Source organism: Orbicella franksi, chromosome 14 (genome assembly GCF_964199315.1).
Source record: "Orbicella franksi chromosome 14, jaOrbFran1.1, whole genome shotgun sequence".
NCBI lineage: Eukaryota > Metazoa > Cnidaria > Anthozoa > Scleractinia > Merulinidae > Orbicella > Orbicella franksi.
The window spans coordinates 5924830-5938236 of NC_138158.1; the positions used below are offsets into that span (position 1 = coordinate 5924830).

The 13407-nt window shown below is 39.1% G+C and overlaps 2 protein-coding genes across 5 annotated transcripts in view; one reads left to right on the top strand and one right to left on the bottom strand.

Moving 5' to 3' along the window:
- Positions 1–13407, top strand: part of LOC145468117 (D-inositol 3-phosphate glycosyltransferase-like) — a 358913-nt gene that overhangs the window by 213069 nt on the left and 132437 nt on the right. The gene's annotated exons all lie outside the window — the stretch shown is intronic.
- LOC145468868 (protein Hook homolog) overlaps positions 984–13407 on the bottom strand; it is a 69546-nt gene continuing 57122 nt past the window's right edge. For 2 of the 4 annotated variants that reach the window (XM_081452561.1, XM_081452560.1), the window contains exons 27-37: positions 10491–10550; positions 10183–10249; positions 9502–9583; positions 8862–8934; positions 8684–8751; positions 8305–8421; positions 8057–8139; positions 7530–7630; positions 7216–7263; positions 3880–3957; positions 2734–3219 (exon numbers count right to left, since the gene is read on the bottom strand). In XM_081452561.1, the coding sequence (XP_081308687.1) occupies positions 3058–3219; positions 3880–3957; positions 7216–7263; positions 7530–7630; positions 8057–8139; positions 8305–8421; positions 8684–8751; positions 8862–8934; positions 9502–9583; positions 10183–10249; positions 10491–10550 (939 nt within the window). In that variant the 3' untranslated portion in view covers positions 2734–3057. The other 2 variants (XM_081452562.1, XM_081452563.1) reach the window with 2 other exon arrangements.

Sequence of the window (13407 nt, forward strand, 5' to 3'; positions counted from 1 at the left end):
AAAGTGTTGAAAGAAGGGATTTAATGTCAATTCGTAGTGGGCAAAAGATGAAAAAAATCTAACGACTGGATTTTTTTTAAATAAACAAAAACCATTTTTTAAGCCTTGTTTTTAACCAGTCCCGTTGCCATGGCAACAGCACACATCTTAGCCAAAATGCGAGAATAAACTTTTCTGTGGTTAACCTTGACTCTTGCAAAAAACGAGCGCCAAAGCATAAATAGCTTAGAAGTAATGGTGAATTAGGCATAGGCTCTTGAAAACTGTGTTCGGCCACCTTAATTTCCTTAACTCAGTAGAGCTTTATATGTAAATGTTTAAAAGGGGCTCGTTTCAGTTTTAGTAAAATAAGACCTAACTAGCTTTCTGTGAAAACAATTTGACCTTCTTTGTGTTCAACATAGTTTCCCACCACCGCTGTGACAGAACCCCTTTACAAGGTCGTCATACAAGAAACATGAATACCGCGACTTTTCACGGCGCGCAAAATAATTTCCACTGACCATAGTGAACTGATCGAGTGGAAAAATTGTCACATTACAAACGCTTTGAATTTGCAATAATCCTTTGGCAGAAGAAATTGTTCATTAGCCGTAAGTGGGCTAAGTAAAGACAATCTCCACCATAACTCACGGTTCAAAACCTGCTGAAAACGTAAAATAGAAATCCTTAAATTTGACGAGAAATTCAAGGTTTCCCTGACCGGAAACTAAATTCCCCGAGTTGTGACGTTAAATTTATTTCCTGATCTTTTTTTTTGGACCCGTGGCAACCATGTTTACTAATTCTAAAACCAAAATAAGGTAAGCGCAAATTAAACTTAACACTGCACTACTCAAAACGTGAGCCCCAATTGCAAGACAGCTCTCATTAATCTTTTTTTTTTCGAGTGGAAAAAAAGAAACCTCTTACATTCACAACTTGCTTTCCAAAGCAGGCCTAGGTTTTAATATTCTTTAGGGATACACTACAAAACAAACAGGTCCAAGGGACAAAAGAAATAATAATTTATATTAAAGATAAATATTGACTACACAAAAATGTCATTAAAACCTTTTCCCGAACCTTTTACAAATCAGCTTGATATTCGTGTACGCATTCAAGATCACAAACACTACGCGCGTTATACAAGGCATTAATATTAGGTGGTACATGAAATCAGATTAAGCTCTAAGGGAATCCGTTGAAACGAGTAATTCCGTAAAACTATGGTAAGATCTGGGCTTAAATTTGTTCAAAATGACTTTTTGTCATTTAGGGGGCGGGTGGGAAGAGGGAGGGGTTATCCGGGAGGTACGTGGCGCTTTATTATATTGTGGGAAGGGATGTTTCGCCTGGACACGTTTAGGTGAATACAAGAATGACGCGTGGTGAAAATCTATAAACAACATGAAGTGGACATACTACAAAATACAACATAGCCCTCTAATAATGGTAAGCTTATCATCCTATGCGATTTCACTTTTCATAAGGTAAATCTAAACACAAAATAATATATTTCGAGGGGTGAGTGGGAAGTGGGAGGGGAGGGGGCTTTTAACCGGAAGGATGAGCTAGCCTGAGATTTCTTTTTTGGTGTGGTAAGTGGGGGCTTTTTAGGGTTGCGTTACTATCGGAAGTTTACGGCATTTCAAATGGCACAAACTAACACAACAACAGTAATACGATTTTGTTTGGCATATCCTAAAACCAAAATAAACGAAGGCTCAATTTTGAGTTCATATTTAACGTGTAATAACGTTGTTTTCCATCTCGCTTTCCTTGGTCTCCTGTACAAAGTCTTGAGGCATCTTTCGTGTTAGTACGGTACACGACTATCAAAGACGGCTGCCGCGTTCGCAACTAACCTCGTTCCCACGGTCCTGGAGAACGAGGTTGTTGCGCAACTTGCTGCACTCCTGGGAAATTTGTCCAGTGACGTCATTATTCATTTTGATTGGCCAATTTATGAACCAATCAAAATCAATACCTGATTATCTAAAGGTAACCGACGTCCTTGGCAGTTATTACAAGGAAATTATCTCGTGTAGTGCAAATGTTAGGTTAACTCCACGTTATGCCCATCTCACATTCATTATTCGTTTCAAAATTAACTGTTTAACCGAACTTTTCAGCCTCTCGGCTGGCTACACTCACACACATAAAATTAAACTCCGGCTATGGTACCAGGTTGCCTTTTACAGTTTACAGTGTCCATCCTCCACACCACGAATCGACAATGTCTAGGAATAGCAAAATGCGCCCTTCTTGCTTTGATTTTAACTATTCTTTACCTTGAGCAAACTCAAAGCAGAGAAAAAAAAGTCACGTTTTCTTCTCTAATGCGTTACCATGTATTAGTTCTTGTCTCATTTGTCAGAAAAAAAAAATAATAATCGGGTCTTAGCCAAACCAAGAAAAACATGGAAACGTCAAATCATTGCTTGGTGACAACTTTTTGACGTCTTGACTGAAAAATAAATTCTCCCAACCTTAATTAACTTAAACGTATTTGAAAAGTAATGAGAAGTTTGTGTTTGATATTCCAGGATTATTCACAAAGGTTCTTTTATTCACTGGTTTGGCCTAGACCCTTCTCTGGTTTCTCAATTGTTATTCTGCCATAGTTATGAGACAAAGAAACTAAAGGACAGCAGTTACCAATTTTTTCGCTAGGTCCTCAATAAAATTTTTTACTAGAGAGAAAACTGCGACAAATTCCTTTTATCATGTTAGTACTATGTGTCCCTGCAAAACAATAAGAACGAAAGTCAGTACAGAACCACTTTGCCTTCGTGGGTACGCTACAAAGAGAAGATCAACTAAAAGATATCAAGGTTAGGAAAGAGAGATGAAAGAAAAGGACGTCACTTCAGATATTACTTTAATTAATCTCGAAGAAAAATTCCTTCTTCTAACTTGTGGTTAGAACAATGGTAGGTCGTAAAACACGTAACACTAGGTTGACTGCGAAATTTCCCGCGTTCGCCACACCAGTCGTTACCATGACGAAAAACATGTGGGTTACCTAGCAACTGCACTGACCACTTAAAAGATGCACCGCAGGCTCAGGTTATTTCATTTGTGCAGTACTGACCTAGAAGAGACAGCGTTCGCTTGCTGTGTTCTATTCGGTGTAGAGTGGCGACTGGAAGCTTGTCTTTGTCGAGCTAAGAAGGACATTCCACCTGTGTTCCCTGATAACCTCTCCTCAGCAGCTTTTCTATGAAGTTGCATGCCCTGGAAAAAAATCAAACAGAACTCATTTTAACATGACACTGCACCTTCTAAGATTCATCGTATTCTCGGTATTGGACTGAAACTAGCTTGAAAGTGAGGCTAAAGCGGGGAGTCAGTCTCTTTGTAATGATATTCCGCTCACGAGCCTCAATTGCAAGCTAGTTCCAGTCCAATACCGAGAATACGAATATGGCCTCATAAAATTGCTTAGAAGTCTAAGGCAATCTGTAAATTCAAGGACTTAAACAATTTTCCTATGAGACTGAACGTGATTGCCATAAGAATTAGCAGTCGAAGGAGCTTGACGGGGTATACATGTACGTCAACCGTAACCAAGACTCAGAAGAACTTAACATGGACAGTGCTTCTTCATTTTGTTTAAGGAGCGACCTTCAAGGCAAAACCTCGAAATATAGTTTGCAAAGATAGAAAAACATCAAAGAGACAATAATAAACTACAGAGAAAGAACGATGGTTAAGATTGGGGAAAATTAAAGCGGATTTCGAACAAGTATTTTAACATTTTCAAGATGTGCCTTCCTAGACGTACAGGAAGTCATCGTTCTTGGAGTGAAAGAAACGACGACGAACACATCTATAGCCGACCTCTCGATTTTAGTTCAACGAAACTGTGTCAAACCCGGCAGAGAAAATACTTACCATTTCATACCGACCTCTAACTATTAGCTTCTCTCCTTCTTCTTCTCTTCTTGTTTTCTTCATCTTTTCATGATCTCGCTGTAAAGGAACAGAGAGGTCAACATCAAATAAATAGAAACGAATCTAAGAGCTTATCAGCCAGGTTTAAGGTCATTCCCCAGCATTGCATTGCACATCCCTACTGCGCATAATTTCACGCGTGATTAGCGCGCGCGCATTAAAAAATGGCGGCTTTTTCTTTGGGGCTGAACTTCGCCATAGAGGTAAATCGTCGTTTTCTCGCAAAAGAGTATGGTGACCTACTATTTTTTCCTGTTGTTTTGAATTGAGTAATAAATTTCTCTGTGTAAAATAAATAAGGGCCAATTCTCAGTGTAGAACAAAAAGCAATCGTCGGAAACGTGAATTTAGCAAGGAATCGTAACTATACAATCATGGTGCTGTTATAAGGATTTATAACATAACTAATGCAAAGCGCGCGCTCTGATTGGTTAATTTAGCGTCTACTATTTGCCCATGGGTGTACGCTGCTGACGTGTGTGCTGTTTACAAAGCAAATCTTTTGACAGACATTGTTTCCAAAGTAATGGCCGACTTCCTTCTGCCAGAAATGCGAAACTGTCTTCAGTTGTCTGAAGATGAAACTGTATCGAGTTACTGGTGTGCAGTCGGTTGTCAAGAATGAATTTTCGCGCGCTTGTTTTCTCTTGTCATGTAAGACTACACAAACATTTTTTTGTGATGTAGCTCAATAAAAGGACTTCTGTTGTTCCAATGTCTCAATGTTATGTTATAAAACAAATGGTAAACGCCATAGCGTGCACTATTGAGTTATGGATGCACTTGGGAGGTTTGCTAAGCACTCAAGAAGCTAGAGTCGTACTCGGCTATCGCCTCGTGCGACTCTTACGCTTCTTTCGTGCTTAGCAACCTCCTGCGTGCATCCATAACTCAATAGTGCACGCTATGGCGTTTACCATTTGTTAATTATATGGGTATAAACAGGGTGCTTTTACTCCTAAACGAACATGGGGACCCGTCATTTTTATTTCAAAATTTAAGTTCCTATAATATAAACAATCGATAGGCAACGTTTCACAAAAATCACAGTGCAGGTTCTATTTCAGCGGAATGACCTAACAGGAGCTCAGTCATGGTATTTGTTTAAGTTTATGGCATCCATGAACTGATGTTAATGAGACCTGAGAGACAATATCTCAAAGACAGGCACACACATTCTGCATTGTAACACTTTATTTCAGAGACATGTAACACTATGAACCTCGTGTCACGCTCATAAGTAAATCCCAGTAACATAGGTAACATGCCAGTAATTCCTGATCTCAAAGTCCATCAGGGATTCCCAGTTGAAAACAATCACCCCCTTTGGATATCACAACAAACCTTTCATTTCCTAAGTAAAGCCACTGTTATCTACACCTGTAAAAGACAGTGTATCAATGGTTCCAGTCATGTCTCTCACGTGTCCACCTCATGCCCCTGACCTCTAGTCAAGCACACGCTCCTCGTTGTATTCAGTCTTCTCGTTTGAGCCGATCCTTCGCGACTGATTTTTCTTTTACCCTCCCACCCTCCCATGACTGGGACCCTTGCTGTACACATCTGAACCCCTGATACTATGCTTTAGGACCACCTTCAAGCGAATAAACAAAATCATTTAGATCCATAGAAATGTTCACCATGAATAAGGCTAATAATCTGTCTTTCCCAAAAAAAAAAAAAAAAAAATGGGGGCAAGCTTTGACACTACAATTCAGAATGTCGTGTATAGATACTGAACATCACTATTCCGCTACTTTTAGAAAACCATTTATCCGTATATACTTATGATATCATTTGCTTATAATAAAATAATAATAATAATAATAATAATAATTATACCATTAATGGTTATAGGTTAGGGTTATCTGTCGCTTAGCAAGCCTTAGACCTTATCATTCAGGGTGCAATGAACAGAGACTGTACTTGGTGACTTTCTGTTGTTTGTTATTAAAGGACGGTGGCAGGGAGGTGCACCCATTAGCTGCACTTTACCCCACAGTAAGGCTCTAGCCCACTGGAGACAGGTCCGGAGAAATTACCTATTCCAAGGTGGCTACCCCCGGTACCACCTGATCTGTACTCCCCCCATGAGGGGCTCCTCCTCCTGGTTCCCTCAGTCCCCCGGGACTGTGGGATATGGGCCTCACCCCTGGAGGCAGGTCTGGAACTTTTATTCCAGGGTGGCTACCCCCGGTACCACCCGATCTGTACTCCCCCAGGAGGGCCCCCTTCCTGGGCCCCTACTCCCCAGTCATCCTTCCCTGCCACCCAAATTTTACCCACAGCCAGTGTGCTATTTCCTAAATGTAGTATCGTTAGTGGAAGCTCAGACCAGGCCTCGAAAGAAGATCACTAATGAGTCATTTTGGCCACAAATAAAAATACCTGTAAATTGAAGCGCAAAAAGCAAAACTGACAGTGAATTTTCTTGTGTTTCCTTTGGTGAAATTTCGTAAAATTTGGCACATTCGTAGTAAATATTTTACTTCAGCTGGACCTTGTTTTTCAGGGAAATCTATAGAACCAGGGTTTTTGCAGCGGTAAAAGACAAATTTGAAAAAATCAAAAAAACTGCCTTTACAAACCCTACTTTTTGCGTGTTTAAATTTCGTATCCCACTGGAAGCCATGTGCTGTAAAAAGTTTGGAAGATTTCAGCGAAGAAAATTCAAGAAAATCACATATAAAGCCGTAAAAACAGTAAAAAACACATTTGTTTGGGCATTTATGATTCAAGACTAAAGCCCAAAATTTTAACAGAGCTGATAGTAAAATGCTGTTTAATCATTGGTCATTACATGTAATACATTTGAGAAGACTGGGTGTGAAAGCGAATGCAACAACAGCATTTAAAACATAACACTTGCGCACGCAACGCCATAAATGATTACCTTATGGAGCCACCTTAATTGTTTATTCTTAATTTGCAGTGCAGTAATCGATAACCGGTCATTTAGCCCCCAATTTGATTAGCCCCTAACTGTTAAGCCCCCAACCGGAAGTTGATAACTGTCTATTTCTAGTTCTTTAAGCGTGAATATTGGGGCTAATCAACTTCTGGTTGGGGGCTAACCACCTAAGGGCTAGTCAACCAGTAACCGAGTAAGCATATAAAAGCTCTGCAATTTCGAGAGAATTTTCAAATATCACATGTAGTGTACATATCCTAAATTGCACTCGCATTCACACGATTACCTGTACTAATTAAGTTTATTTGGTTATGGCTTCACCAGCCTTAACAGGGAAGAAAAACATAGAAAAACCAATTATTCACCTCAGGTTGAGATCCTGCATTTTGCTTGGGATCCAGTGATTTTATGACCTGAAATACATGAAAACAACTTCAAGACCAGAACCACAACCACGACAGGCTTTAACCTTATCAGGAAAGGATTTGGAACATTTACTTTACAAGGCAAACAGAGAATAAGTAACTCGATTCTACTGTACCATTATTAAATGCAAAGAACTCCAAGCCAAACAGCAATAACCAAATAAATTTAAACAACTGGAACAAATATTGAAGACCATGAAAGAGAAGTACAATGAAGAACAGTTGCATGAAACGAAGGCTAGGAAAAAACTTACACTTTTGGCTTTCTCCAAGTATTTCTTGTAGCGATCTTCCATAACTTTCATTTCTTGGTCTTTCTTATTCAGAAGTTCCTGAAGCTCATTCACTTTTTCCGCTGAAACAAAAGAATACAAAGAAATAACTATTACACACTGTCCAACAAACAACTTATCACGAAAATTTTCTACCTCATACATGTATAGAGACTCAAGCAAAATTACACAAAGAGTTTATTATAATCTCCAAAAACAAAGGTAGAACAAAAAAGCAGTGAAAGCACTTTTCACTACTCTAGCTTTCATTGCATGATCACAAAATAGGGTTTCATCCACAGACTTAAAAGTTAGAACAACCTTGTACAGCATAATAAACAGTACCACATGAAAGTACTGCTCAATAGCTTTCCTTTGAATGATCACACACTAGAGTTTCATCCACAGACATAACCACTTTGTACAGCATAATAAACAGTACCAAGTGAAAGTACAGCTCAATAGCTTCCAATTGTCTATGAGCATTATAATTTCTCTAATTCACTCACCACTGCTTGACACTTTTGGCTCTAAACTATCAATGTATGCCTTCTTTTTCTGTAATTCTTCACTTGCCACTTTGAGTTTGTCCCTGCAAGAGTACAATGTCATCTTAAGTCAGTGCGTATACTTTAGTCAAAGACTGCTTGCAATTTAATCATTTTGTAGACAAACTGAATACATAAGAACAATTTGAAGTAAGCTTCCTAAATATGCTGCGTTCCTCAAAATTTGATCAAGTTTCAGTTCTACTTACAGGTAATCCGTGTATATTTTTCCAAGTTCAGTATCCTTGTCCGTCTCACCAGCACTCTTTTGATTCCTGATGTCATCTAGCTCGCTTTTGGCTTCCATCAGCTTCTGATTCAATTCTCTGTTGGCAAAATGTTTCAGGGATGAGAATTCTTATCGTATAAAAACAGACAATTGCATGCATGATAGCATCTGTACACAATCTGATGCAAACAGGAGAGAGAAGTTTGAGGCTTTCATAAAGTCAACCTCAGCAACCCAGGAAGTTGCTTGAGAAAGCTGTTTACACAGGACACCCACAGAGTGAGTCAGGTTTCTCACTGAACAATGCGTTTAGTACTCATTTCTCTGCTGTGCTGTTCCATGCTAGAGATCTAACTAACCTGTTTTCCTTCTCTAACTGATCCTTCCTTTCATTGGCATCATTTAGAAGACTCTGGAGAAGTTGATTCTGATGACAAGAAAGAGACCTTGATCTCTTAGTTTTACAGCAAACGGTAGAAAGAAAAGAAATATTGCATCCAAAGAACAAACTGATAACTGAATTCCAAGGTTCAGTACCTGTTCTTCTTGTTCACCTTCCTTTTGTTCTTTAAGCTTCATATTTTCATATTTCAGACGGAGAATTTGCTCCCTGTGATTAAAAACAGATCGATGTCAAGATGGAGTGGTTTTCACTCGTGTGTCAAAAGCAATTCACATTTATAGCTTTGGTTTTGCATTACTGCATTACATGATTGGCTTAAAAACATTGCGCCACTTTGCCATCCAATCAGAGGTACTAAAACCAATCGTTACTCGATTGCACATGTTTCCCGCGCTTCACGTCAGCAACCTGTATTTGCTTCAGGTTTTGATTGGTTCACTGGTTTGTCCTTGTCCATTGTGATTGGCTAGAGCAACAACTTTTGTTTTGGCTTTACAGCATTTGAAACTGCTGAAGCTCAGGGCATGTATTATGGTAACTACTTTCACTTATTGGCACAGGCATTCTTATTCTGTGAAATGTGCCTTACAAGTGAATACATGTAATTTGGATTTGTGCAAACAACACTGTTCAAGGATGCTCAAGCTAGAAACTTATCGGATTGGACTGGACTATTCACCATACAGTTTTTTAAGTGGAGGAATACAGCTGAGTTGAAGTGAAGAAAACAACTGTTTACTCAAGCTTAGGAAACACTTTCAGAATGTTGCATACTTCACTTCTGAAGACATGGAACTACCGAGATCAAAATCATCACCAGAAGGGGTACCAGGGGACAGTTGACGTATTGGAGACCCTGAAAATATATATACACATATAAATAACAAATGTATACAATGTATTTAACAAACTTAGTGGCAATAATATTGAAAGCAACCTTAGGGGATCATTAAACTCTAAGCCAAATGAAATATTGGTGGGTAGCTGCCATTAGGTAGCAGAAGAGGAGAACAGCAATCTGTTCTGCAGCAAGGAGTTCACCATGGCAGCCAAGACATTTAAATATACTTCCAACTGGATAAAATAAAGTTCCTTTTAAAATCACAAGGCAACTTCGACCTAGATGACAATACGATTCAAACTCCAGGGTATTGGTAAACATGTAAGACTTAAGCATTTCACTTTACAAGCTTGGCTAAATTCTTCGCAATTTGTTCTTTGGCAAAATATTTAACCACATGAAACTATAGTCGACTCGTGTGCATGTTCTAGTGGGTACTAGCAAATGTTTTGGCTGAAAAATTGTCACCTACTAAAAGACCGAAGAAAACCCTTTTCTCAGGGAGTACTCACATATATTTGTCCATTAACTTTACTTTACATTGAGCAGGGAAACTAGAACAATCAAACAACCAAATGCACCAAGTACAAACACAGTATAGAAAAGCAGAGTACCTGCCACTTGGGCCAGTTGAAGTTCCTCATTTTCCACCTTTAATCTGACTCTTTCTTGCCCCACATGCTGTTTGAAAAAATAAAATAAAACAAATAAATAAATAAATAAATAAATAAATAAATAAATAAACTAATTAATTAATTGATAAATCATTTGATTAATAAAAACACCCCCTTCCGTTGTTACTAGTAATTACTAGGTACATGTACAATGTGCTGTATGTTTAAATAAAACAATTCTGAATCTCACACATGGGCATTATCAATATCCAGTGGAGAGGTTTTCTATTGAGAAAAAAAGAACTTACTTCATTTTCTCCATCTACGTTTGTGACTTTCTCTTTGGCCTTCCTTGCATCAAACTTTGCCTGTTTTTAAAGCCGAAAAAAAAATCAAATGAGTCAATTATTGACAAGTAAGGGTTACTCCTTTCTCATTTTTGATTAAATGATTGTGAAACACTCATAAGGTTTTCCAACTCTGCTGTGACACTACTTAACCACTACATATAGGAAGCAGAAAGGCTAGGCAGTGGATCTCTATCACCAGAGACTAGTATGTGTTCTCAAAACTTTACTGTGCAATATCCTGATAATTGTAAAGGTCAAGGCTCATGTAGTTCGTATAGTGTGATTGTCCAGGTGAGAGTGGTTCTGAAAAAGAACTGCTGTTGGTGACTGACTTTTCGACAACCTGAGCAGAAGTCATCTTCAGAGTCAAGTGCATAGTGTTTGTCAGTGGATGATGTTATAAGTCCTGTCTGTTGAACGTGATTGGTCAGTATAGCCATGATGGTATTGGCTGAAAGACTTGTGTGAAGTTTGCCATCAGTCATTGGTGGGTTTCGATCTGTCTATTGTTAGTCAAATAGGTTGGTTTTTGGTCCATGTATTGTTAACTCGGTCTGTTAGAAGTCTGTTTGTCGGTTTCGTTTCTGTCATGGGTAAGTCATTTATAAGGCGCTGGTAGTTGTTGACATTTGTTAAGAGGCGTTTGTTCTAAGTTAGTGTACCAGCTTTCCAGAGTCAGTCATTGAAAATAGTTTGTACTGTACGTTAACCCTTTACTCCCTGAGAGTGACTTATAGATTTTACTCTGTCTAATGCCAGACGATTTTACTCATCAAAGGGAGATCCCTTAGGGGTTAAAGGGTTAAAAAACTATCTCCCTTAACCCTTTACTCCCTGAGAGTGACTTATAGATTTTACTCTGTCTAATGCCAGACGATTTTACTCATCAAAGGGAGACCCCTTAGGGGTTAAAGGGTTAAGCACTGGGCAGAGTCCCAGTCAATGTTGTGGTTTGTCAGTTGATAATGTACAGCAATGAGATTGTTAGCATCACCATTTCTCGTGGTTTGTTTGTGTTCAGTCAGTCTCATGTTAAGGTTTCTGCCAGTCTCACCAGTGTAGGAACGAAGCCTGGCAGTCGGAGCATTTGATCTTGTAAACTGCTCCCTGTCTGTTGTTAGGTTCGTCTCTGTCTTTCACGTTGGTCAGTAAGTGTTGTAACGTAGTTGTAGGTTTCTGGGCTACACGAATGTTGTAGGGCTGTAGGATCCCTGAGATGGTCTCAGAAGTGCCCTTAATGTAAGGTATAGTCACTATAGTAAGAGGTGTTGGGTTCCTGTTCGTAGCGTCAGCTTCAGTAGGTCGGTAAATGTTTCGTCTAATAAAGTCAGCATTGTAGTTGTTCTTGTGAAAAACACGTTCAAGGTATCTGTTTTCGTCACGTAAGCTGTGCAGTGTGTCACAAAATAGTTGCGCTCGTCTGGTCAAAGTCTTTATAGTCATGGCTTTGTGTGAAGTCAGGTTGTAGGATGATTTGTCGAGAAATCTGTTGGTATGGGTCGGTTTTCTGTACACTGTCGTACCCAGTTTGTTGTTGTGGCAGCTTACCAAACAGTCTAGAAAAGGAAGTTTTCCATTTTCTTCAATCTCTTTAGTAAACTGGATGTCGGTGTTCTGTTCGTTTAAGTGGTCGTGAAAATAGTCAATTTCGTCTTTGTGAACGGCGGTAAAAGTGTCTTCAACGTAGTGTAACCAAAGTGGTATCATTTGTCTGCAAGTTGCAAGGGTGTGTTCCTTCATGTGTTGCATCACAATTTCTGTGACTACAACAGAAACAGGCAACCTCATGGCTGTTCCACGTAACTTTTTGTAGTGTTTACTGTTGTACTGAAAGTAAGTCAATGTAACGCAAAGGTTCAGTAAGTCAATGATGTCTTCTGTCGGTAATGGTAGTTTAACAGTAGATTGTTGTATAGTGGTCTCAGCACACTGTAATGCCAATTGAAGTGGAATACTGGTGAACAGTGATTTCACATTAAAAGACACAAGTTTGTAGTCGTCAGGTATCTGTACTGTCTTAATGGCGTCAATAAAGTTCTTCGTAGATTGTAGTTTGCGTCTCGATTTGTCAGTAAGGGGTTGCAGTATGGCCATCAAGTACTTAGACAGTTGATACATAGGGGACCCACAGAATGACACTATGGGTCGCATCAGTATACCAGGTTTGTGCAGGTCAAGGCTCTTGATGTTCTCCATAAATAATCTTAATTGTTATATAGCAGGAATTCTTTTCCCTAACAGCAAGCACTCTTACGAGTTCACAAGACATTTAACAAAAACACTTGTTTTCCACCAAAAGTCTCCCGATGGGCAATGTGACAAAATCTGTGATGTAAAGGGTAACAGAGCACTGTTCTCCTTAAATGTTGACTGCTGACGATGTTTGCACATGAATTCTATTAATGTCTTTGTTGTACTGTTAATAACAAATCACTCAATGACTGATCACTCACGAAACCAGTTATTTGTGTTTCTCTCAAGCATCAATGCTTCCCTTGGTTCTGCCTTGAGAAATTCGCATTCATACGATTACCTATAGTAATTCACTTTATTCAGTGTTTCCCCCAGAGTGTGCAATTGCAGGAATCCTGCGCTGCAATCAGAGATGGCCCCCAGAAAAAAGAAAAAAGGGCCAATTTGGCCCTTTCCTTTTTGAAGACTTCGGGCTTAACACAGGCATAGTATGTTAAAAGCCATCCCAGGGCTCAAAATTGCGACCGATACGGTCATCGGTGCAACTAACATTTCATCCTTGGCGACCAAAAATTCTGGTTTAGTCACCATAATGGCGACTACATTTTCTCTGTGTTGACGATCAATAACGGCTATTTTGTCACACATTATGTCCTTTCAGAAAATCATATTGAAAGATCTT